General features: G+C 34.3%; 1 protein-coding gene across 4 annotated transcripts in view; it reads right to left on the bottom strand.

Annotated features, from left to right (window-relative positions):
- Positions 1-27,126, bottom strand: part of BNC2 (basonuclin 2) — a 320,122-nt gene that overhangs the window by 166,150 nt on the left and 126,846 nt on the right. For all 4 annotated transcript variants that reach the window (XM_027863030.1, XM_027863029.1, XM_027863031.1 and 1 more), the window contains exon 2: positions 457-559. In XM_027863030.1, the coding sequence (XP_027718831.1) occupies positions 457-559 (103 nt within the window). The remainder of the gene's footprint in view (positions 1-456; positions 560-27,126) is intronic.

Below are 27,126 nucleotides of genomic sequence, written 5' to 3'. Positions count from 1 at the left end.
TATTATAAGGGTGAGCAGCCTTAGAAGTCTTTTTGCTCAGCCAGAATATCTGCCAATTTCATTCTGACATCCAGGCTTTGAAAGGCTGACTGTGGTATGTTTGAGTTTCCATAAGGCTGCTGCTATGTGCAATATGAACTCTGCAGACCAACCATACTATAAACATCTGGCCCTTCTGCTGAGAGCTGCTAGCATAGCGTTACTTCTTGGAGACTAGAATATGCTCTTTGAGCCTCACACAGAAATGGTAACGAACTGCTTCCATCAACAGCTGGAGGCATTGCCAGCAAAACTGGACCTCTCTTCTTTATCCCAGAACTGTTCTCTCATTCTCTCATTCTCTCTCTCTCTCTCTCTCTCTCTCTCTCTCTCTCTCACACACACACACACACACACACACACACACACACACACACACACAATCAAAACAGGAAGTAAAGCCCACAATTCCCTCACCATGTGCCACCCATCCATGTTTACACTGATCGCAGGTCCTCAGGTTAATCTTCCCAGGCTGGAAACATTCACACGTGCAATTTACCAGTGTACAGCGGATGGCCTGAAAAAGGGAGAACAAAAACAACATTTAATTATCTGTCTGAATGTCTGCTTTCTCACCATTCGAAAAGGAGAAAAAAAACAAAACCCTTGGAATAGAAGCACTCCTCACATTTTTAAGTAAACATCCACCAATATATAGACATATGTTTTAAATGAAAGTGTGGGGACGTGCAGGGAGTTGAAGTGTTGTTGTTGTTTTAAGAATAAAGCTTTATAAGATATAAGCAGATTTCAAATAGATGTATCAACATCTCTGAGCAAGTTGAATAAAAAGGTTATTGCATCAACTTAATATATCATATTACCATAGAGTTAGATACATCCCTAAAAGAATAGAAAGCAAAGGCTATCTTCCACTCATGGTGGAAGAATAAAGAATCAAATTTTTTATATAAGATTCTCTGTTTGATATACCAAGAACTCAAAGAAAAAATACTGCTGCTTAAATCTTCAAATTTAAGTTAATCTGCTCAGTTGTAAGCCAAAATGAAACTTTAATGCAAAAATATACATAAAAATACTAAAGTGGTATTCTTCTTTCCCCGAAGTTAATTGAAATCCTTTGCTCATCTCACAGGTATGCAATAACAGAAGACAAGGATCTCAGTGGTTCATGAGAAGTAGCAAGGAACTTTGCATCTATTATGTCTCGATTATTTGTAGTTCTTGATGTAAAACCTGTTTCATTCTCATTTAGGAAACCATGACGCTTTCCTTATTTTCTCTTTTAGGTTAATGATGATTAAGTTATTGAGGTCTGGTTTGTATTTAAATCTAAACACACAGCCTAGAAGTAGTCTTAAATGCAAACATTCTAAATATGTAAGAATATAACTGTTTCTTGTTTTAAAATTAAGGGGTTCTTTTTAAAATAGCTATTCACCAGTTAATATAATGAACTAAGTACATTTAGTCAGCATAAATGGAGTGTAACATTTTTATGGATTGAAACCTATGTTTCTAAACTGGGCTAAAGATGAACTATGTTCTTCCAACTACTCAGTAAATTTGTGGTATGCCTTTGTATGAAAATGTCTAAGAAAGGATTTATTGTGATCATTCACAGATCAAGAATCTACTGTAAATACGTGAACTGCCAGGAAAACATCTTTCCACAACTTTTAAAGAAATCTATGATTACTGAAATATATGTCTGTATACAGATACTGCATTCATAAACATATAAACACACATGCACATGTATATACATATATACACAGATAAAAGGATGTAGATATATAGACAGAGAGATGGATACGTATATCTCTCAAACGATATCTATATCACTAAGCTCAAATAACTTACAAAGCAGAAATGCTCACTTACTTAGAAATTATTCATTTGTATTTAAAATATTTCATTTACAATGGATATTTTCTATTAGCATGATTAAGCTGAATTCTATTTACTAAAAATAGAGTTCAATGGAAATACTCTTAGTATTATCTTATTATTTATTATATTGTGGCCATTTGATTAAAGACATTAATAGTTCAGACTGATGTAAATATGAAGTTCTGTATCTCAGTTTCTACTTCTTTGCTCTCCCATCCCCTAAAACTACCTAGACTGGCTCCCTTGCTACATTTAGGAAAACATACCACTTTACATTATGTTGACATTTCAGGGTCCCATCTGAATGTCAACTACCCAATTACTCATTAGCTAGGTTGTAAAACATTGTTGTATATATCAGTGATTAAAGGAATTAGTAATAAGAAATAAGGACATGAAAGAACTGCTGACTCTAAAAAAATAATATATGCATTTGTGGGTTATGATAGTAGAAAAAATAGTTCTACCAAAAGGTAGTTCAAAAATTGTTCAATAATATATAGACTCTGTAATATATAGTATCATCTTTGATAAGGAATAACATTATTCAATAATGTGTCCAATAATGAACTCAGGAATTAATTGAAAGTTGACAAAAATTAAAGATTCAAAAAAGAAGCAACAACTAATAGGTGACAGACAGAAATAGTTTTTATGGTTACAAAGTACTGTGTGTCACAAAGAAGTCTGAAAAGAAAACCACCAATGGGTAAATCCACATGTTCATTTAATTACTTAATATACTTCACATTAATAGTTTTGAAAACATATAAAGTCATAAAATTAAAAAGCAGAAACATTCCTTATAGAACCTGTAGTATTATATTCATGTATGCCCACAACCAACCATCACATGGCCCCCAAACAGTGTTAGGAACTGTCTTAACTAAAAACTGCTACCATTTGACCAGAATCAACAGATGACTTATAAAAATTGGCTCAGCCACTGGACAGGACAGACTGGGCTCTGAGAAATAAATTAGCTATACATATATAAAAGAATCTATTTGACAACTTTAAAATAATAAGGGTCTGGCATCATAGTCTATTTAAAGAACATTTCCCTTAACTTTAAATAGGAGTCAAAAGAATTTTGAGAACTAATGAAATTAGAAATATTTCTGGTTAGGTTTATTTAAAAATATATGTATTTTTTTTATTCATTTACTTACTCTTTAATTCATCTATCTACCAGTGATACTGGATTTCAATGCTACCTACTAAATTATTTGAAATGTTTTGGGAACTTTTAGTTAAATTTTGCCAGATATCACATCTTATCCAAAGTCCAATTCCTTTTGTGCCTAAATATTCAAATAATCAGACATCTCAACTTCTTTTCTACTGGAGCAATTGAATACTCAGGTCACATTTCTTTAAATGCCAGAATGTCTACTTGCTTTAAATCCAAATTTATATGGAACATAATATTCCTATGGGGAATGATGTATATTGAAACAATATTGTCCAAATAAATATCTTGAGTGATCAGCTATTAGATTTCAAAAGAAGTTTTGTACTAAATAGCATATTTTTTGAAACAGTATTGAACTTTGAAGTACTACAAATTCTCAACAAAACAGAAGCAATGTGATCAACTGTAAGCTCACCCACACTTAAAAACAATAAATCACCAAAAAGATTTAAGCCTCAAAAATGTACGCACTTAAAGAATGCGGTAGGGAAGAATCCCAATGTACACGTTTTCATTTTGGAAGTTTCATTCATTTATTAAGTGACTACTGAGCACCTATTATTTTAAAAACAGACTGCAATATACTCTTAAGGAATGGAAGGAAGTATAAGATACCATTATAGGCCTCAAGGAACTAAAAATCATGAACTCAAACCTCTACTTTAAGTTTGGGGATCAGTAAGACTTCCACCCAATCCCCTACCCCTTTGGTGGAAGGAAATATATTTCTTCACATAGATAAAATAATACTTAAGATCCTGTCTAAGGATCTTTTAAAGCTTTACTCTCTTTTATGACCCACAATTGATGGAAAAATGACAAGAGTCTGGAGAACTCAAAAATCTCAATAAAGGTCTGGGAAGTAATAAGCCTTATTCATTCAAATATTTACTGAATATCTACTAAATAAGAGGAAGTATGCTATGGCCAGGCTCTTTGGAGGATAAAAAGATCTATACAACCCTATCTTTGACATGACATCCCAGAGGTTATAATCCAGTAGGAAAACCTGAAAGAACTGGGTTTACAAAAGCCAGAGAAAATGTGCATAAGGTGAATCGAAAAGCCATCTCTGACGTACAGGAAGAGCTACCATGGTAAGACATGAAAGAAAGGCCTAATTTAGGTATATTGTAGACAATTAGACCAGTGATACACTGGAATACGTTATCAATGGAAACTATGAAGGCTCTGCGGATTTTAATAGGTGATAAGGAGGAAATTAAAAACTAAGAAATGTCACAATTCATAGTTTTGAGGAACTTATAAGAGAATACAAATATAAAAATAGAACCAAAACAGTAACATTAGTAAACAGCCATTCATCAAATGCATAAGTCAACTTTTGAAACTGCCCAAAACAATTACAAAATATTAGAATATTCATTAATTAGGCTTATGTTAAATACTTCTAGAGTAAAAGAAAAAAAAAACAACACACTTGCAAAAAAAAAAAAAGAACTCTCAGTCTATTAAAGTCATCTTTGTCTGGGGTTTCAAATTAACAATTTTGTGTAAACTGCAGGTTTAATACATCTTAACTGGGAATACAAAGAAAGGCAAAAACAGCCCCTGCCCTCAAGTAGCTCACATTCTAATGAGAAAGACGGCATGCAAAAAACTAGATATGAAAGGCAATGTAAGAAAAGAAGATATTAGCCAACAGGGGTTAGGGGGTGGGGGCAAGGAAAAGCCAGCCTACTACAGATAGTGTGAGGTAAGTGGAGTCTTGAAGGAAACAAGGGAAAACAAGAGGTAGAAGTAAGGAATGAAGACATTCTATGATGGGGTATATCCAATGAAAAGAAAAGAGACATAATGGGAGTGCCATAAGTAAGCTAGTGTAGTTGACTCAGAATAAATGAAGGGGAGTAAAGTTAAAAAAAAATTAAGGTAGAAAGGAACTGGGTTATGAAAAGTTTTAAAACAAAAACCTGATATTTGATCTTAAGATACTACAGAACAATTGGAGCTTACTGAATAGGGGATGCTAATCAATTTGATAACTGAGTAGAGGATGAATTGGAGGGGGAAGAGATTTAAGGGAGGGAGACTGATTAGAAGGCTATAATAATGGTCAAAGCAAGAGGTAATGGGGTGGTGGATGGGTGAGCCAAGACTAAGTGACACAGAGGAGAGAGATTGTGATTGAAGAAATGACAAGATTTTTCAATGGACTGGATACTTTGGACAAGCTACTTACTAGGTTCGAGGATAAGTAAAAAGGTATGTCTCATATAAAAAAGTAAAACAATGGACAGAGAGAATACAAATAAGTCAACTTTATACCTTTTATTTTAAGGCTTAATTTTAGCTACTAAATTTATTCTTTTCTCCAATCTAACTAATAAGAACCACATTTCAGGGGTATAATAAGCCTTACCAAAAAAAAAAAAAATCTTCCTAACACAAATCCCATTTCCTTTTGTTAAATCCTCTAAGAAAATGAAATCATTAGATGCATGTCATAGTGAACAGAGAATTGACTTCAAGAGTCAGGAAGAAGTCAAGTTCTCAGCATAAAGGAAGAGACTCACCTGTGTTCTCCCACATTCCCCTCCAAACAATGTTAAAATAACACATTAAAAGTGGCAGAACCTACAAAAGGTTCCAGCCCAAGACAACTTTAGGAAAGATCTGTTTCACTGGGGTGAGAGTGGGATGCAGTCCAGCACAAGATCAGTCTAATAAGCCAGGGAGAGGCCATAGGGGGGTATGTCAGATAACTGTTTAGAAAGAGATAACAGGGGACCCTTTGCTGACATGGGGAGCAGTGCTCTGTTGCATTGTCAATACGAGGTTCCAGGTCACAGTCCCAGGGCATAAAGGAGCACTGGCAAGAGCAGAGACAATCGTCATAACTCTAAAGAAGAAAGGATTGCCTGTGGTCGCTCACAGTCTAAAACACAGAGCAAAGGAGCAGTGACCACATCTCTCCTTAGATCATATCACCCTGGAAGATTTGAAAACTTATAGATCCCCAGAACCAGCTCTGGAAACAGCAGCATGAAAAACCTGCAGCTGCACCCCAGGAGTAGTGCCCAATTATAACATAAAGTTAAAAGTCAAGAAAAGGGCTGGGAAAATGAGCAAACAATAACAACAACAAAAAGAACCTGACCATAAAAAGATTAGTATGGTGACAGGGAGATTAAAACACAAACTGAGAAGACAACAAAGTCAAAACTGCTACAATCCAAAGGCTCAAAGAAAAATGTGAATTGGTCTCACCACCCAAAGAAAATTCCTGGAAGAGCTCAAAAAGGATTTTAAAAATAAAATAAGAGAGGGAAAATTGGGAAAAGGAATGAGAGTGATGCAAGAAAATAATGAAAAAAAATGAAAATGAAATGAAAATAAATTTTAAAAAATAATGAAAAAAAGTTAACAGACTGGAAGGAAGCATAAAAATACTGTAGAAAATAACACTTAAAAAAAAAAGAACGAGCAAAATAATGTTTTAAAAAGGCACAAAAATCCATTGAAGAGATGACCACCTTACAAAGTAAAATTGCTAAAATGAAAAACACATATAAATATTCACTAACAAGAATTCCTTTAAAAGCAGGATTGGCCAAATCGAAAAAAAAAAAAGTGTAAAAGCTCATTAAAGAAAATAATTCCTTAAAAATTAGAATTGGGCAAATGAAAGAGAATGATTCCATGAGACATCAAGAACAATAAAACAAAATCAAAGGAATGAAAAAAGAAGAAAATGTGAAACATCTCATTGGAAAAATAACTGACCTGTAAAATAGATCCAGGAGAGATCATTTAAGGATTATAGGACTAGGGGCAACTAGGTGCAGTGGATAGAGCACTAGCCCTGGAGTCAGGAGGTCCTGAGTTCAAATCTGATCTCAGACCAGACACTTGCACTTACTAGCTGTGTGACCCTGGGCAAGTCACTTAACCCAATTACCTCACCAAAAAAAAAAAAACCAAAAACAAAATGAAACAAAAAAACAAAATAAAACATTATAGGACTACCTGAAAGCCAGGATCAGAAAAGAGCCTAGACATCATATTTCAAGATATTATCAAGGAAAATAGCTCTGGTATTCTAAAATCAGAGGGTAAAATAGAAATTGAAAGAATTCACTGCTCACCTCTTGAAAGAGATCCCAAAGTGAAAACCCCCAAGAATAGCATAACCAAATTACAGGGCTCCCAGGTCAACAAGAAAATATTGCAAGCAGCCAGAAAGAAACAGTTCAAATACTGTGGAGCCACAGTCAGGATAACACGAGATTTGGCAGCTTCTAAATTAAAAGATCAGAGGGCTCAGAATATGATATTCCAAAGGGCAAAGTAGCTAGGATTACAACTAAAATCACCTACACAGCATAACTAAGTATAATCTTTCAGGGGGGAAAAATGGACATTTAAATAAATTGAGAACTTTCAAGCATTCCTGATGAAAAGACGAGAGCTGAATAGAAAATCTGACTTTCAAATACATGATTCCACAGGAACATAAAAAGGTAAATAGAGAAATCATAAGGTATTCAATAAGGTTAAATTGTTTACATCGCTACATGGAAAGATGATATTTGTAATTCCTATGAACTTTCTCATTATTAGAGCAGTTGGAAGGACTATACATAAAGAGAGGGCATGAGTATGAGTTGACTATGATAGAACGATATCTAAAAAAAAAAGAGGTGAGAAAGAGGGATGAACTGGGAGAAGGGGTAAAGGGAAGTAGAATTGGGTAAATTATCTGACATAAAAGAGACAAAAAAAAGTTTTCTTACACTGGAGGGATAGATGGGAAGATGAGGTTGGTGGACCACACTTAAACCTTACTCATCAGAATTGGCTCAAAAAAGGAATTACATATATACTAGGTTGTATATAGAAATTTATCTTACCTACAGGGAAATAGGAGGGGAAGAGGATAAAAGAAGGGGAGGTGGTAGTAGAAGGGAGGGCAGATTGGGGGAAGCAGTGATCTGAAGCAAAACACTTTTGAAGAGAGACAGCATGAAAGCAGAGAGGGAGCTAGGGAGACAGAAAAAGAGGGAGAGGGAGAGGGGGATTGAGAGAGAGAGACAAAGAAAGAGACAGAGAGAGAATGATAAATGGGAGGATAGGGTGGAGGGAAATACACAGTAATTATAACTTTTAAAAAAAGATTTACAGCAAGTTTCTTTGATAAATGCCTCATTTCTCAAATACATAGAGAACTCAGTCAAATTTATAAGAATACACATCATTCCCCGAATGATAAATGGTCAAAGGATATGAACAGGCAGTTTTCAAAGAAATCAAAGCTATTTATAGGCATATGAAAAAATGCTCTAAATCACTATTGATTATAGAAATGTAAATTAAAATAACTCTGAGGTACTACCTCACACCTAACAGATTAGCTAATATGACAGAAAAGGAAAGTGATAAATTTTGGAGGTGTTACAGAAAAAGTGGGACTCTAATATCACTGCTGGTAGAATTGTGAATGGATTCAACCATTCTAGAAAGCAATCCAGAACTATGCCCTAAAAGCTATAAAACTGTGCATACTCTTTGATCCAGCAATACCACTACTAGGTTTGTATTTCAAAGAGATTAAAAAAAAAAAGGACCTTTATATGCAAAAAATATTGATAGCAGCTCTTTGTTGTGGTAAAGAATTGGAAATTGGGGGGATGCCTATCAACTAAGGAATGGCTGAACAAGTTGTAATATATGATTGGGATGGAATACTATAAGAAATGCTGAGCAGGATGCTTTTGGAAAAAAACCTGAAAAGACTTGCATGAACCGATGCAAAGTGAAATGAGCAGAACCAAGAAAACAGTTTACACAGTAACAGCAATACAATGATCCAAGACAATTTGGTAGGAGTTATGCTGAAAAATGCTATCCACCCCCAGAGAAAGCATTGATGGCATCTGAATGCAGACTGAGGCATACTTTTTAAGCTTTCTTTATTTTTCTTTTTTTCCCTAGGAAGCGGGGAAGGGATTGGGGAGGGTCTCTGTTTTCCTTCACAATATGACTAATAGCGAAATGTGTTTTATATGACTGCATATGTATAGCCTACATCAAAATGCTCACCTTCTCAATTGGGGGGGGAGGAAAGGAGAATGAAGGTGGAACTTAAAACTCTATAAAATGAATTTTTAAAATTGTTTTTACATGTAATTGAAAAAAATAAAATATTTTTAAAGGAGTCGGGAAAACCTGGGTTCAAGTTTTACCTCTAATACAGATTGGTTGTCGGACCTTGGCCAAATTGAAAGTCACCACTGTATGTAAAATTTGCTGCAGTTTCTATAGAATTTCTAGCACAAGATAATATAATGACAGCCAGTGAAGACACATTGACAAAGTTAAGGAAACACTTTTAAAGAGGAGAATTTCAATAATAATTTTAGAAGTAGTTCTATAAGCACTTCTAACTTCGAAAAACCAGAATGAGAAACACAGAACCTATAAGCTCTTTGTTTAAGTAGGGACAGAAGAAACCACAGTGACTCTGAAGCAAATGCTATTATGCATTCTGTTTTCAAAGGGAGTGCTCAGCAATAGCTTCCTCAGACACTTTTATACATCCCTTGCATTCTGACTATAATGCGAGAATTACCCTATGCACCAATCGTACATTTCCGCAAAAACTAGAGCAGATCCAAAGAAACTTTTTTAACAGCAATAGAACAAATGTAACAATATTAATATTCAGTTTAATACCAATGACAAATTTCTCCCTCTTTCCTTTCCTATTTCCTTCACTACCCATCCTCCTTCATTCATATGCAAAAAGAGAAGAAAAGAAACAAACTCCCTACCTAACCTTCAAGTAAATTGGAGAGAATCTCAGCTATGCTTCTAAAGACTTGGGTAATCTCTCCTATCTGTCCCATCTTTCTCTTCTTCAATGTTACACTTCTGTGAAAAGGTATTCTAAATCTGATCTCATAATAAATAGAAATAGCATAATCTTGATCAAGGAAGTGATTATTTTCAACAGATGTCTATCAGACTTAAAACATGAATTGCACAAAATTATGAAAAAGGCAAGCATGTATGACTTTAAAACTCAAATTCTCTTATTTATACATTGATGAAAAAATGTTTTGTAAATACAAGATACATCTCCCTTGTCAGAATCCAGAAATAAAAACTTGATTGGTGAATGCCATAATGACAGAGATGTCACTAGAAGAAAGGGGGTGCATTATTCTACAAAGAATGTTCAAAAAGGCTTGTCTCACTTTGACTCTAAGGATATTCATGTGAACTGTAAGTATTGAATTATAGACCTTCAGACTTGGAAGGGACCTGAACACCCTCACAAAATATTTAATAAATCACCATCCAGGATTTTCAGGTAGACCTACACAGAGGTGGAAAACCCACTTCCTTCCCAAGGTAGATGCAAAGAGGGGAAAACCCACTAAGTACCTACTACTTTTAGAAAAATATCTAAAAAGAGAGCTTTGTGGAAAGAATGGTATTTTCAGTCAGCACTGGAAAATGTTGATTAACAAGTTCTTTGGAAACATAAGGTGGCAAATACAAGTTAAGAAACATTTTTAATCAATACTATTTAATCACTTATTCATAGCACACTAGCAATAACAAGGATAAAACAAAATGATAACGTCTACCTAACAAAATGCATTCAAAACATTTATGCAATGTGAGCATTTATGCAATCATGAGGAAAATAAAGTACTTTTAAAATATTTATATTAAATATTGTGAAAGACTTTAAAAATAGAAGGTCCAAGTTTTGTTTTGAAGTTCTAAAGCTAAAAATCTCTTATCTCTTACAGTCTTATTACCTCTGAAGACTGCTAAGTAATTCAATTCAATTTCATCCATTTCAGTTACTAAACTGCTTATGAGCCTTATAAGAAGAGAACTGCATATTTGAGTGTAAGATGGTTCAGTTTCTATTAATCCTGATGCATTTAATTTTTCAACATATGGTAGATACCCAAATAACATTTGTTGAGTAAATGAATGAATTCATTGATAATGAAAGTATAATTCTCATGTGCAAATACCAGTTGTAAATGTAATTGATAGACTTCCTGAAACCACCTTATTCAAATACACAAGTCTCCTATTACACAATTATTTTTTAAAATTTCATTGCCAGTTCAATATTTCAGGGAAAATAGTAGTTTTGGTTAGCAAATGAAGAAAAAAACTAACCATGAATTATTATCTTTAATTGGCTAGTAAAACTACAATAGCTTGATTTCAAATTAACAAAAGTGAATTGTAACATGTTAGTCTAATACATAAAAACATATAGTGCTGATTAGATTGCTCAATTTTCTGCGACAAATGAAATCAATTTCAATTACAGTCATTGTACTGTTTTTTGGAAAAATCAAGGGAAGGGCAATTTATCACAAGCCACAGAATTGGGTATATATGTCTCTCTGTACATATGGTTAGTTACCTTCCTACTTTCACACACACAGATACATACATACACATGTATACACACATATCTGTCTATATACATTGAGACATGAATATATAGAATATACTTTCAAATATATGAATCCAACTCTCGAAAGTAGTCATTACACCATGGTCATAACCTACTATCAATCCACATGTGGAAGACCCCTTTTAAATAATTTAAGAGTTAAGTATAAAAATCAACAGTAAGATATGACTAATTATATGAGGAGTGTGCCTATGTCTTTGGGGCACCAAAACACATGCATATTTCAGTTTCAAAAAAAAAATCAGCTATAAAGAGAATACAAATTAGTGTTATATAAGTTATATTAATAAAGAGGAAATTAAAAGTCATTTTGCTTTTAGCAACAGTTTTTCCTCCTGGACAGAAACAAATAATTGCAATATTACCTTCATTGTATGTGTGCTTAAAAAAAAAAAAAGAAAAATACAGCAGGACCAGCTAGACAACTGATAATATAACAGGGAGTGCTCTTTTCATGTCTATATGTATTATCCAATTAAAAATAAGGAGATAATTAGTTTAATTTTAAAAAGCAATGAAATCATTATAATACCCAAACTACTCTCTAAGTCATTAAGTAGCTCCTCACAATGGTGTATTCTAGTTTACCAGACTCCCTCATGTGTCCCTGGCTTTCTATTCAGTGCCCAACACATTATTGGTGCTCAATCAATGTTAAACAATAATCATTTCATTACACTTCAATGTTGGATTAGCAATTTTTCATTACCCTGATATACATTTTATTTATTCTCACTAATGTAATTTGAAAGGTGATAATACCATTACATTTCTCTGCGGCATTCATGAAAACAATTACTAATATAATATGAAGGGAAAGACATTAATAAGACAGAAATTTATAATGAGATGCAAGGAAAGCTGTAAACCTTTAAGTGCTTTTACTAAGGCACTGGTGGTTCCTCAGAAACTAAGAATACAAAATAGATCCAGAAATCTGCAAACCAATTTAAATTCTAAAATGCCTAGCTAGACTGCCCAGTGGCACTGTTGTGCCATTCCATCAATGCAGGTGATAGTAGAGCAACCAAGATGGATATTCATCATTGCCCACCTAGGGCAAAATAGCATGCCTAATTCAAGTGAAAGTGGCCTTCCTAAGCAAAGGTAGCCTTTTCCAAGAAGAAACTCTTCTGACATGTTCTTATCAGTTAAAAGAAGTGATCACCTTGTTCAAAATGCCACAGCAGAGAGCAATGCATCTCTTTACCATTATGTCCATAGAAAAGATGGTCTCTTACTAAATGTATTCCAAGATTTGTCCAAAAAACTTAAATGGCAAGAAAGGAGAAGAGTTGCTAACACACTGAGTTTAAAATCTAAAAAGACATCTCTTGATTATCCACAACAATAGAGAGTGGTGTTAACTTGGAAAAGGCAAAAAGCTGACTAAACCCTCCCATTCTCACTTTCTCCACTGTGTCTCCTCAGATGTTTTCCTATTATTTTATCAAAGGGCTAAGAGACAGGGAAAAACTCCTGCCCAAGAATTGGTAAAAAGAAATAAGAGTTGGCTAAAAAGGGAATAGTAAAAATAAGGAAATTATTAGATTGCAGGTAGAATCAAAACATTTTTGAGTTAGAAGGGATCTTTAGAATTCGTTTGATCTACTTATATTGCCTATGATTTAACGATTTAACTCTTCCCCTACAGTTGTACTCTGATGTGTCCTCATTAAAAGGAGAAGACACAAGACAATCACTACAAAGTCCTACCAAGTAGGAAAGGGCATGGTGATGGGTTGTCTATCTGTGGTTCTAGTACCAGCCTCGTTAAGTTTGAATAGGTTCAGCACCAGAATATTGGCTATTCACCAACAGTGAGAATACTTACACCAACAAAATCATGGATCCTTGAGGTTTGTTTGTTTGAATATAGACAATAATTAGGTTTTTTCATAACCATTTCGTACTATTGACTGAATCTCTTGTCAACTAAAACACCCAGGTCTCCTTCACATGGAATACTGTCTAGCTATTTGACCCCTCATTTTGAACTTATACAATAGATTTTTTGAATCTATGTTTAAGCTTCATTTATTTTCCCTATTAAATTTCATCTTGTTCATGTTGCACCACTGTTCTACCTTGTTGTGATCTTTTTGAACTCTTAATTCTATTATCCAGATTATTAGCTACTTTTCCCAACTCTGTATCATTGTATATTATAACAAACCAGCCTATGTCTTCCTCCATGTTAATGATAAAAATGACATAATAGGGCTGGGTCAAGAACAGAATCTTGCAAGTTGCCACTGAAGACTTCTCCAGTTACACATCCATCCATGAAAGAACACGTTATGTGTATGAACATTCAAGCAGCTAATGCCCCTAATATTTGTCACCTAGAACCCAATCACAGTGCCTTGTTAGGTGCTTAACTGAATGGAGCTTAAAAAAAGAGTTAATTATCTAGTCTACCTTTTACCACTTTGTCCAAAAGGCTATCAGGAATGCCCAACACCTTGGGGAAATCTGGATAAACTATGTGCTTGGCAGTTCTCCTATGTGCCTAAAGGCAAGAAAGAATAAGTTGGAGTTTTAGAGGAAGCCATATTGGGCTTTAAAGATTTTCAAAAGGAAGCACACTTACTTAGAGAAGAGAATAATGTAAAAATGAGAAAAGTTTGAGAAATCTGAACTAGCTTACAGTCATCTAAACCGTATACGTCTTGATATCTCTAAATTGCCTTTTGCCAGTGGTCTTTTTAATATCCATCACTATAAAAATAATCTATCACAATTACACTCAATTACAGGAAAGCATGTTTCTCTAAATATACACAAATTAGATTTACTTCATGAATAACCATCTGCAAATAATAATAATAATAAATAATAATAATGATACAGTGGGAAATCTGCATGTTCTTATGCTCTGGTTTAGTTCATATCTCCACCCACCCACCATGGTCAGGAGTGGAGCTTTATGCTTGTTTCATGGGTCTGTTTGGCAGATGGAATGTTGGGTTAGCCTATCAAGTAATATAAATATATATATATTTATATATATATATAAATATATATGTATGATAGCAACATTATTTGTTTTTAAAAGTGGTTTTTCAACATTAAAAGGGCTAAATTCTGCTCTCAGGTGTTCCATGTAAGGGTAGAATTTGTCCTAGAGTATTGGAAGAAAAATTATTCTCTTTTTTCTTTTAAGGATGAGCTGGGGATAGGGGAGGATTATGTGAGCGAAGAGAGAGAAACAAATATATATATATACACACAGTAAATCTGACTTTGAAGCATAAATATCTTCACTATCCTTAGCAGTAAGTCAGGGTGAAATCAGTAAATAATTTTTTTAAAAAAACCTTAAAGTTTTTAAAAAACTTATGAAAAGGAGGAAGGCTTCTAGAATAATTTGAGTGTATGTGCACTATGTTCACATATGTGGTATGCAAATCAACATAATAGACTATAAGAGCTCTGAAGGAGTGAATATGGTCCACTGGATCAATAATCCGTGAACAACAAAGGATTTACTTGACAGACTATAAATGGTTCATAAGAAATCAAGAATTACTCCTGTCTCTCAGATCACAATCCTATTTTCAAATAGTGCCTTTCTATAAATTAACCAAGAAGAAATAACTATGCTGAGGGGCTTGCTGGTACATCAGTCAATAATTAGAGCATACAAGGAAAATAAGTAAAAAAAGAAGTCAAACTTCACGAAACAAACTCTTGCAGGTAAACATTTAAAACATCTCTAATATAAAATAGAAATTATCATGAAATTAACATTTTTAAATAGGTTTAACTCTACAGAAACAAACTTAAGTGAGGACACACACATATATGCATGCAAGATAGTGCCATAAGATTTGTAAAGCATTTTATAGATGAAGAAATTGAGGATGGCTAATTATGTAATTTGCCAAGGTTACATAACTAGTTAGGGCTGAAATCCAGGTCTTCCTAAGTCTTAATCCAGTATATCACCCACTCACTATACATATTCCATCATAAGTAGAACTAGGGGACAAGATTTTTCAAGAACATTTTACACTTAGAAGTTCAAGGTCAAATTTATGGGTTTTTTTTTTATCAAGCTGAATAAAATGACTAAAACTGACTTTTCAATGGGTTTCAAAGTCATCTGATTCTCTTACTTAATCTAATTTTTAAAAAATTCTTTTATCCCTTTCAGGATCACAGTTATAACCTCTGAACTAATAGGGCTTCCGTTCCAAATGCAATGGTTACTGCTAAGTTATTTTCATTATCTCAAGTAAACTAATATTTTTTTTCAGTGTTCAATTGTTAAAAGCTTTACATAGCTCCCTATGTGGCTCAGGACAAGTGGTCTGTTGAAGCCTGTTAGGAAAACATATTGGGAAGCTTCAGTAAAGTACAAGGCAAATAGGACTGGCTTTGGAGTCAAAGGACTTTAGTTCAAATGCTATCTATACTGCTTCAAAATAGCTAACTAATAAAGATTCTTAATTTACTGATCTGAATTAGTGATTCTATACTCTAAATTGTCAAACTTTCTCATCATCAATTTATGAGAAAGCAAGATAGGAAAAGCTGCAACTGTATATAAGGGGCAGGGCTTTCAACATTTAAAAGGGGGGGGGGGGGAATGAATTCTTTTGCCAAAGTCAAAAACACTACAATCAGTAACTATGACTTAGATCCCCACTAGCCCTCTAAGAAATGAAGGTCATCATCATACACTTGTTTTCTAAATCTCATTACCTGTTCACTCTAGCTGATAAAACTACATTTACAACATTAATCCACATTTAAAGTGACTAACTGTATTAACCATTTCTATTCGAAGTGAATACTTTATTCACTAGATTCATGACAAGGGGGGGGGAAGTGGAGAAGCACTAATACAAATGTCTACAAAAAATATATTGTCGAGATTAAAATAGTAAATAGGAATTATTTTTCTTGGGTAACAAATCTGATTTATCACTTCTGCCAAAAACTGCCATTATCCCCTCTTCATCATAAGGCAACAATGAGGAATATCTACTTTTTCTTCTTTTATTTTGCAGGAATACTGCTGAATTATAAAATAATAGGTATTTCAGCATCAAGGTGTATTAACTATTGACATAAGCTCTGTCCTTTTAACTTTTGCACAAGGGAAGAAAAATTCCAATAATTCTGAAATAGACAGATAAAACTTTTCTCTATGGCAAGGGCTGAGTACTATTATATGTAACTGCTTATTAAAAAAAGAGCCTTATTGGTGCTCTCTGAAGGATTTTCTTTTATACATAGCTTTATCCTATAATTTTGTCCCTGTTGGGCACGCTGCCTAAATTTAAACACAAACAGTCAAGCAATGAAGAAACATTAACACATTTACTGTGAACAAAAACTCCCAGTTGTACAGTGAAATTTTAATACATTTCAACTTATCTCTTTTACTAATGGGGAGAGTACAAACCCTGCAGGAATTCGCTCTGCAAACTGGTAATTACAGTAGACTCACTTTTTTATAATGCATATGTATAATCAGACACAAGAACCATAGCTGCCCTTTTGATGTATGTTACAATAGGAATGTTTAAAAAATATGAAAATCTACAGCAATTCTAAAGGAATGCATTATTTCTTGGAAAGGTGTCCTTTAGCTCTACAGACGGACACAAATATACATATATTTATATATTTGCTTTACATACCATAAAGCAAAGCTTTATCAGCATCCTCTTTTTATTAGTAATTTTTTTCTATTCTCAGTATATGATGGAATAAATCTGTACCATTGGTACAAAGCTACAGTTTCTATTTTAACACACCACAATTTATCACTTGAAGCTATTTTTATTCAAATCCATGTTTACTTTCCTATGCTGTCCTATGCATCTTTTTTCCTAGATTAAATCTATAATTTGAGGTCTCATCAAATCTTTATGTGAAATTAATAAGGCCCCTAAATCAATTATTTCTCATTCTTTAGCTTAAGAATGAGTTTATCTGTAATTACACATTGAACCCACTAAAGGTAGCCCTTACTAAAAGTTTTCAGAAAGAGACACCTATCATATAATTGGTAATAGCAATACAAATAACTAAACAAAATAAACCATGGCCTTCATTTCAAATCAACTGTTTGGCATTTGGCATTTGTTTATCAGCTGACTGACTTTTGTTTCTGTAGGGCTTTTTTTAAATTTTTTTTTTTTTTTGAGGAGGAAGGGAAAACATTCTGTTAATACTTAAAAAGGAGTCGGATGATTCAGACCACATGTGACATAATGTTATGGCACTTGTACAACAGTTTCAATTTGTGGTTCAGGCAGCCATCTTGAAATAAAACAATAAGAGATAGAATTTTTTTTAATGTTCTATGACTGGTATATTGGATAGAGAGCTGGAGTTGGAGACAGAAGACCTGGATTCAAGTTAGGCCTCTGACACAGGCTGGCTTTGTGACCCTGGACAAGTCACTTAACTTCTCCATGGTCTACTCAACTCTCTGAAACTATACATTACAGTGAATGTGCTGGCCTGCACTGACAGATTAAGTTCCTAACAGAGAACACCCTATACCAATAAATTCACTGGTCAAGGTCCTATTCTTGTCCCGATTCCTTGTGTAAATTTAAAAATCGATTTTAATTAAATTTGAGATAAGTAAAAGTTGTGGGAAAATGTGATCATGCTGAGTAACGCTCTTCAGCTCAAAGAACAACATGTAATAGTAGCAATAAATATCTTTCCCTATAAATTATATATATATATATATATACATAGGCGATTCAAATGGCCTGTTTTTTCTCCATAGCACATAGATTATAAGATAGAATATAAAAGTAAGTTGATGAACTGGAGGTTGAATGCCATGTGGAATCGTTTATTAAACTTAGAAGTCAGAAATGCCTACCTAAGTCAGAAGCAGAATATCTTTATTCAAGTCTGGCCTCTGACACTCACTAGCTGTATGACTTTAGGCAAAGGACTTAACCTTGCTGAAGTTCAGTCTCCTCCCAATGTAAAGTGGGGATAGTAACAGGTGTGGTCCCTACTTCATAGGGTTGTTGAGATAATTAAATGAGATAATAAAGACAAAATCTCGTCCAAACTTTAAAATGTTATGTATATATTACTCCTACTGCTGTTCATCTACCTTCAAAAACAAGGGTGAATATTTCTCCTCTGAAGGCATGGATATATATTACAGCCAATTAGAGACAAGACTATTGTAAGGGATGATGTATGTTTAAAATGAACGGCTTCTTCTTAACAAATTTGAATAGCTTGTCATTATAGACATTACAAGTGGTTGGCATTAATCCTATGTTTACCTCAAATGAGATAATGTATATGAAGTACATTAAAAAAACTTAAAAGTGCTACATAAATATTAGTTGTTTTTGTTATCTGGCTTTATGAAAAAAAAATACCTCCTCCTGCTTATGGCCTCTCCTTCTCAAAAGCTAGGAATAGAATGAAGTTACAGCTCTTTAAAGGAGAGTTACATGGAATTAACTCATCAAATGTTCACTGGCTGATCAAGCTCAAGTGGTGAATACTTCTTATGTCACTGGCATCATCATATTTACCTTGAATTGACACCTCTTTTTAAATTTGCACGATGACATAATGAAGCTCCCATTTGAAGGAAAGGCTCAATTACATCCATTTGTGTGTGATCTATTTCTTCTCACCTAGTCATATTAATTTCCCTTTTTCTATTTTTCTCCTTTATTTAGTCTACATTTAATACTTGATTTTATGTGACCTGTAAACCAACTAGGTCAAAATTTCGACGGAAGGAAACAAAAGTTATACCTCCAAAGACTAAGTAAACTAAATAAGTCAAAGGGCAACAGAAAAGCCCATCCTGGGAACAAAATCTGTACACTAGAATATAATTTATTTTTTTAATCTGTATCGTTCACTAGTACTATATATGAGAAATTGTATGCTCAAATAACAGCACATTAAAAACTTGTTTTATTCACTGTTTTGCTCTCATCCACAGGGAATCTTGCCTGCCGTTGAGTGTATATTGCCTGCTCAATCCTAACAGTGCTGCAAGGCAAAGCAACAGGGGATGTAAGCTTAGCTTCCAACCATGCACACATAATTTAAAGTGTTACATCACAGTTTTACTTCCTACAATGTTTCATAACTTGTTTAGCACAAAGAAGAAAAGCAACCAGAAATGGAGCCTTCCAGATTTTGGATATTGAAGCAGAAGTCTTATTAATTGTAATGCTAGAATAAGAAACTCAGCACAGGTTCTTTTTAAGGCCCACAGACCTACATAAAGTGTTATCAACTTGACTATTCTAGCAGATGGAATATCTAAATCTAAATATCTAGAATCAGCTTTTCAAAAAAATGAAAACTCTAGCAAACTCATTTATCTAGCACAATGAGGGAATGGAATTCCCAGGTTTCATCAAATTTTCTGGTTAGGAAGAGAGTTACTACCATCAGTATCACAAACTGAACTACTAATTTTCAAATAGTTATAATATAATAAAATGCAATGAACAGTTTTAAGACCTAAAATTTCCTTGTAAAAAAAGATATAAACCTCCCCCATCCTTCATGCAGACTGCAACACCTCCTAGATTTAAGAGATCACCTTCAAGAGTTGCTAGGGCCAGGGGCAGCTAGGTGGCACAGTGGACACAGCACCAACCCTGAAGTGAGGAGGATCTGAGTTCAAATGTAGCCTGCGTGACCCTGGGCAAGTCACTTGAACTGTATTACCTTCCCTCTGAAAAAAATGTTATGGTTTAAAATTTGGTCACCCCATAGACACCTGGCAATGAGCCTTCACAGTACATTTAGACTAGTCCTCATACAGTTTGTCATAGGGATTATATTCTAAGTCTTTCTAAAGTGATAGTACCTGCCATATTTTGCACTCCGCTGGCATTGACTTTGATACCAGTGTCACCTCCATACCACCATGAGTTATTAGAATAACCTTTCATTATAGTACACAAAAAAACCCACCATTGAACAAAACATATTTTGGAAGGGCAGGATATGATTCAAAATGTACTCTAAGATTTTGGCTTTAGCTCAACATTATTTAAAAATAGTTTTTCTTGTACAGTATTGTAAATGTGTGTGTGTGTGTGTGAGAGAGAGAAAGAGAGACAGAGAGAGACAGAGAGACAGAGAGACAGAGACAGAGAGATAGAAACAGAGACAGAGACAGAGAGAGAGAGATCTGTGACTTAATAGGGATGGGGAATGCCAAGGAAACTACAATGCTGATCAGCAACTATTCTGCAACTTATAGTCATTCACCAGAGAGCTGAACTTGAGAAGTTAAGTGATTTTCCCAGGATCACATGGTCAACCTGTGTCAGTGACTGGACATAAATCTAGGTCTTCCTGACTCCACAGTTGACTTTCTATCCCTCAAATTAATCAAGATTCTTGGTTGAGATGCTAGCAATTAAATTACCTTTGGTCATTTGTGAAATAATTTTTTTTAAAAAAGAGAGTGGTGAACATGAATGCACAACATTTAGCACAAATCAATATAGACAATCCTGCTTTTTAAGAAAGCCACAAAATTTTGCCGAAAGAAATAATGGTACTGAATCATTTTCAAATAGGGACAAATGTAATCAGCATAATCACAGTTGCTCCTCAAAAGAATCCCAAATGCAAAAAGATCTGAAAGAAAGATAGTATGTTACAGGGGATGTAAAGTTTTGATTTTAAAAAAAAGTTTTAATTGTGGTCATTCACTATAGCTATAAAACTGTGCCAGTTTATCCTATTTGTATGCTGCCCCACAAACATTACAGAGAACGTAAAGAACATTGTGACATGGTATCACTGAAACATAATTCTGTGTTTAAATATCTAAGTTACTATTTTAATTGTATATTGTGTTCATTCTTTGATACCACTTTCGGGCAGACTATCAAACTATAAGTAAAAGTAAAGAAGTAAAGAGTGGCTGGATTTTAAACGAGAGCCTATTTTGATCCCTTTCACTACTAACTACTACTTTTTCTTTTTTTTTTTTTTAACAAAATAAGCCATTTGTTCACAAGCAAGAAGAAGAGTCAGCAGCTCCCTACTATATCTTTTTAGAAATCATCTGATAAATTTGGAAAATGCACCCATGCCCCATCCAATGTCCTCCCTTCTCACCTCATGAAATCCTGTCTTCCTTCAAGTTTACCACCCATGTGAAGCCTTACTTGATGCCTGATTTACAAGTGCCCTTCCTCCCAAATTACCTTGTATTGAACTACTTTATATTCATTTTATTTATATTTATTCTATATATACTTTAATTGTCTCCTCCTCCCTCTCCCAATTAAAGCATAAAAGTTCTTTGTGAGTTTTGTTTCATGAGTTGTATTTGTATACTCAGTGCATTGCACATTGTAGACAAATCAAAAACACCTAATAAACACCAATAGATTGATTACATTTCACCAAATTAACTTCTGTGTGTCTTACAGATACACTTTGACTAAATAAACATTCCCTTCAGGATCCTCCTAGCTTGAATATCCTTCGTTCTACAGAAAAATAAATGAAATGAGCCATTTTGTCCTTACTGGTTTAATTTTACAACTATTAAAAAAAACTATTAAATAAGTACCACACCTGAAATTGTTTTAAAACATAGGTTGTTTTATGTGAGTTACTTAAGCGGGGGTGTGGGGATATGTGTGTGACAGTGCTGCACCTCACTTAGTAACTTGGGGCAAGATACACATGGGTAGGTGTCAAGTATGTTACTTTGTCTCATGAGGGGAGTGGGGAACACAAAATGTATGAGGAAAACGGGTGAGAAAATCAAAATGTGTGTTTGACAATGCCTCAAAGAGTGTAACCATTCCATATACTATCAAACCTGGGCTTACCAAGAAAGGTGTTATGAGCACATCTTTTATTTTCACGACTTAGATACCTTTAATATGGGATTGGGGGGATGGGACGGAAAGTAAAAAGGAGAGTTCTGGACTATGCACCATGTAAGTACAGATAGCATACACTTAATTCACAATAGCTTTCAATTAGAATTTTGAACTTCTTTTTAAAAGTCATCTTTAAGTGAAGGGATAGAGGTGATCACAAAAAATAAAATAGTTAACTAAAGTTACATGATAAAGGCTTTTACAAAAACAAAATTAGCACAAAAAAATGTTAACTGGGGTAAAAATCTGTATCATATGTCTCTCACAAAAGTCTGATATCCAATTTACAGAGAGAACAAAAAATGGTCAAAATACAGAAGAGGTCTATAAGTATAGAAAGGTCTCCTATATGCCAAAATGTTTGTGACAAATGTTTTTGTAATGCAAAGAAAACGAAGATGTCCATCAATTAAGGAATGGCTAAACAAGTGGTTGTAATAAATGTAATAAAATATTACTGTGTGATAAGAATTACTGCATATATTGTCAGACCTGGTTCGCTCAATTTTGCTGAATTATATGTTGTTCCTCTTCTTAAATCTTTGTTATAAGGTATGTTTTTCTGGAAAGGGGAGGGAAGACATATTGGGAAATTAGGTTGATATAAAAAACAAAAATATATGAATAAAAGTTTTTCAAATCATATATTAAGTGTAGCTGAAATATCACATTCCCATTAAAAAGAAGTTACTAGTCCTCCTTCACAAAGGTCAAATACTAATCTAATACATGAGATGGACCCAAATATTGTGGTGTAGATATTCAGTCCCTCCAGTGGGATAGATCATAACCACTCCACATGTGTCAATCCTCTGTACTTTCTATACATGTCTTTCCCTAACATTCATAGAGGATCTATCCAATGTTAATTGATTTAGTAACTAGATTACATTAGCTATTACATTAGTAACAATTAATTTTAGTTACACATAATAGTGGATACAAAAATAAATTGATTATGTTCCTGATCTGCACACCTCTCAGTACATTTTATTTGTTTTACACATATGTTGTATATACGTATATACATATTACCAAATAGAATGCTAATTTGTTGAAGGTAGGGGCTGTCCCACTTCTTTCTATATCCGTAGCAAGTAGCTTATTGATCAATTGATCTGAGGAGTTGAAAGAGATATCTTTTAAGTTCCCTTCCAGTTATGAATCTATGATCTTGTGATCTATTCCAGGATGACCCATCTTCAGGAAAAGCCACCACCAGTGAAATACCCAACATCCCCTACTACCTCTTGCTTTCCTTCCTTGCCCACTACTGTGACTTGCTGTCTCAGAATACACCCTTGACTAATGGGCAGGAGTATCCTCTCTTGCTTGTGCCCCTTCTTTCACTTGACCCCATGTCATCCCCAAACCCATCCTGAATGGCCAATAAAAGGAGTGTCATCACCAAGAATGCCTTATCACCTTGCCTTCCATGGTCAGTGAATGAATCTATACCAGTTCAAAGCCAGCTTTTGAGTCACATGATTAATTTGACTAGTCCCTGCAATTGAGTCCACATGCCACAAACAACCCACAAAGAAAACAACGCAAAAGACTGCTATATATTTTCCATCATTATAATTTTTCTCTGGAAAACTGCTGTAGGGGAAAAAGAAAAGCATGAAATTTCTGGATTCTGCTGTACATGGTTTGATAAACATAGGAATAAGGGATATTTTCTTGGTAAGCAACTCTGATCTGAGGAACTTCAGGTGAGAAAAAAAAAAGCACAATCTTGCTAGACATCATATATGTCAACTTCACGTAATGAAGAATAAGTGTAGTTTCCTGAGGAAGATACCTTCTCCCAGGGAAGCATTATAGAGAGAAGCTGGATTTGCTATTGAAACAAGTGATAGAGTATAACTAATAAGAATATGGAAGAATGGCAGATCTGATTGGTGAACTTCAAACAGAAAAGGAAGAGGGGAAAAAATGACAAGACATAGCAACCAGTACATGACATATAAGTAAGCCCTTAATCCATGATTGATGATTTATTGATTAAATGAGATAACAGGGATGAAGCAGCATGGAGTTATAAGTATGGCTTTGGAAGAATTAGCAGTAGAGGTGTTCAGTAATTCACTGGAGACAAGCAGACACAATATACATGGGCTAAGATGTTTATATACCAATATATAAAGGATGGCTAACAAATTGAGCTAGAGATCAAAATATAAGGAATATATCATACTTATAAGTATTACTGAGACCTGGTAGAATATGAAACATGGCAAGAATACAAAAGGGGAATCATATGCTTCATTCAAAGGGAACAGATCAGATAGAAGGGGAACCAAGGTATCATGAGAAAGATAGCCCTGTATGGAAATATATACCTAAGTGAGGTGGAATGGGAGAATATATCTGGGTGAGCAGCAAAGGTGATAATCACAATGAGAGTTTACTATAAGCTACCAAGCCAGCTGGAGGAATTAGATCATAAGTTCCTGAGAGAGGAAAAGCTATCAGAGAGGAAGGATATAGGGATGTATTTGTGATAGGAGACATCAACTAGCCAGGCATCTGTTGAAGCTGTTTCTCTGCCAAAAGCAGAGGGCTGATAAACTCTTAACTCAGCTTGATGATAATTTTATCTTTCAGAAGGGGGAGGAGCAAAAAAAAAAAAAAAAAAAGCTACTGCTGTTCTAGGCCTGGTTCTGACAACTAAAGAAGAACTGGTTGGTGGGATGGAAATGATGGGAACCTGGGGAGGCTGTGACCTGGACATCTGAGATATAGTGATAGATATGGAGGGAAATGCCAAGCATAATCTGGCATGTACCCTAGATTTTAGGATATCATAAAATTCTGAACCAGCTAAATGCACAAAAAGGGCTGTTTTTTATTCTGTCTTATTTTGAAGCTGTATTGGGGGGAAATGATTTTAAAAAGGGATAAGACTGTTGTTCAGTGTGGACATGATAACAGAAACAAAGGGCATGTAGACCTATTTAATCTTATTTCTGTTTTCTCTCTAAAAGAGAATATTTTTCCTGTTAGAAAAGGTTAAAAAAAAAAAGAATTAACAAGGAACTGAAATCAAAGTGAGGATGAGAAGCTAGTACTTGGCTGTTCTCAATGAAACCAAAACACATGACTTAGAAAGAGCTTAAAGAACTTTTAGAAGTATTTAGTAAGCCACTGTCAATGATCTTTGTGAAACTATAGTTAACAGGAGAGATGCTGAAGAACTGGAGGTGGGCAATGTCCAAAATTTTGAAAGGGGAAGAAGGTTGATTCTTCATACTATAGGCTAATTAACTTGATATTAATTCCTGATAAAATTCTAAAAGAGATTATAAAAGGAACACTTTGTAAGCACTTGGAAAGAAAAGAGAAAATCAACACAAGCCAACATGGAATTATAAAGAGCAAGTCAGAACAAACTAACTTAATTTTCTTTGCTGCTAGTAGATGATAATGGAATGCTATAGGCATGATATATCTGAAATTTGTTAAGGCATGTGACAAAGTACCTCAAGATATCTTTGTAAACAAGGTGGACAAATACAGACTGATTGAATATATAGACAGGTAGGTTTTGGTTGTATCAATTAACAAGTTCTGAACAACAGCGATCAATGATTTAATTTCAATCTGGAAACAGGTATACGGTGGGTCATCAAAGGCTTGGTCACTTTGGCACTGTTTTATTCATTGATTTGTATAAGGTATACATAACACGTTTATCAAATATATGAGTGACATGAAACTGGGAGAGACAGTAAAGATACTGGATGATAGAATTAGGATCTGCAAAAGCACTGAAAAATTTTTAAAAATAGGACAATTCTAATAAGAGGAATTTGAATAGCAACAGATACATAGTTTAGAACATAGATGCAAAGGCCATAAGAGATCTCAGTGTCCATCTAGTCCAATGCCTTCATTTTACTAAAGAGGATATTAAGGCTCTGGGGGGTTGTGTTACATCTAAAATCACACAAGTAGTATCAGAGCAAAGATATGAACTGGGAACCTTGGGCCTGAAAAATCCCGTGCACAGTTCTAGACAGACAATGGTTCATGATGAAAAACATCTGAGTTTTAATGAACTCAAACTACATATGATATAGAAGTACGATATGTCAGTCAAAAAAGTAATGTACTCTCAGGCTGCATTAATAGAAATACAAAATCAAGAGCAAAGGAGTCATCTTATAATGCTCTATCCTGGTCAGACTATGTCAGTAGAATTATACTCAGTTTAGTTCTAGGAATCTCATCTGACACTGACTCAGTTGGAAGGGAGATCAGAGAAGGGCTACCAAGATGATTGAAGGTCTAAAAGACCTTGAGGTTTGCCGAGAGAAAGAAATAAGCACATGATGTCAACCTTCAAATATTTGAAGATTGTCATGTGGAGAAAGGATTTAACTTTTACTTATTTCTGGTAGGTGAAAACATAAAAAGTGGAAGCTAAAGGAAGGCAAATTATAATTCAACAAAAGGCAAAATTCCCTAACAGAACTGTCCAAAACTGAAATCTACAGCCTCAAGACATAGAAACTTGCCCATAATTGGAGATCTTTTTTCTTTCTGAGGCTGGATGACCATTAATTAGTAGTAGTGTTGAAACAATGAATGTTTTAGGCATATTTTGGATGAAATAACTTCTGAGGCCCCTTCAAATTTTAAGATTTTATAATTTAAGATCCCAG

This window comes from Vombatus ursinus, unplaced genomic scaffold (assembly GCF_900497805.2).
Source record: "Vombatus ursinus unplaced genomic scaffold, bare-nosed wombat genome assembly UNPS02014770.1, whole genome shotgun sequence".
Taxonomy (NCBI): Eukaryota; Metazoa; Chordata; class Mammalia; order Diprotodontia; family Vombatidae; genus Vombatus; species Vombatus ursinus.
This window is presented reverse-complemented; position numbering and strand designations above follow the sequence as displayed.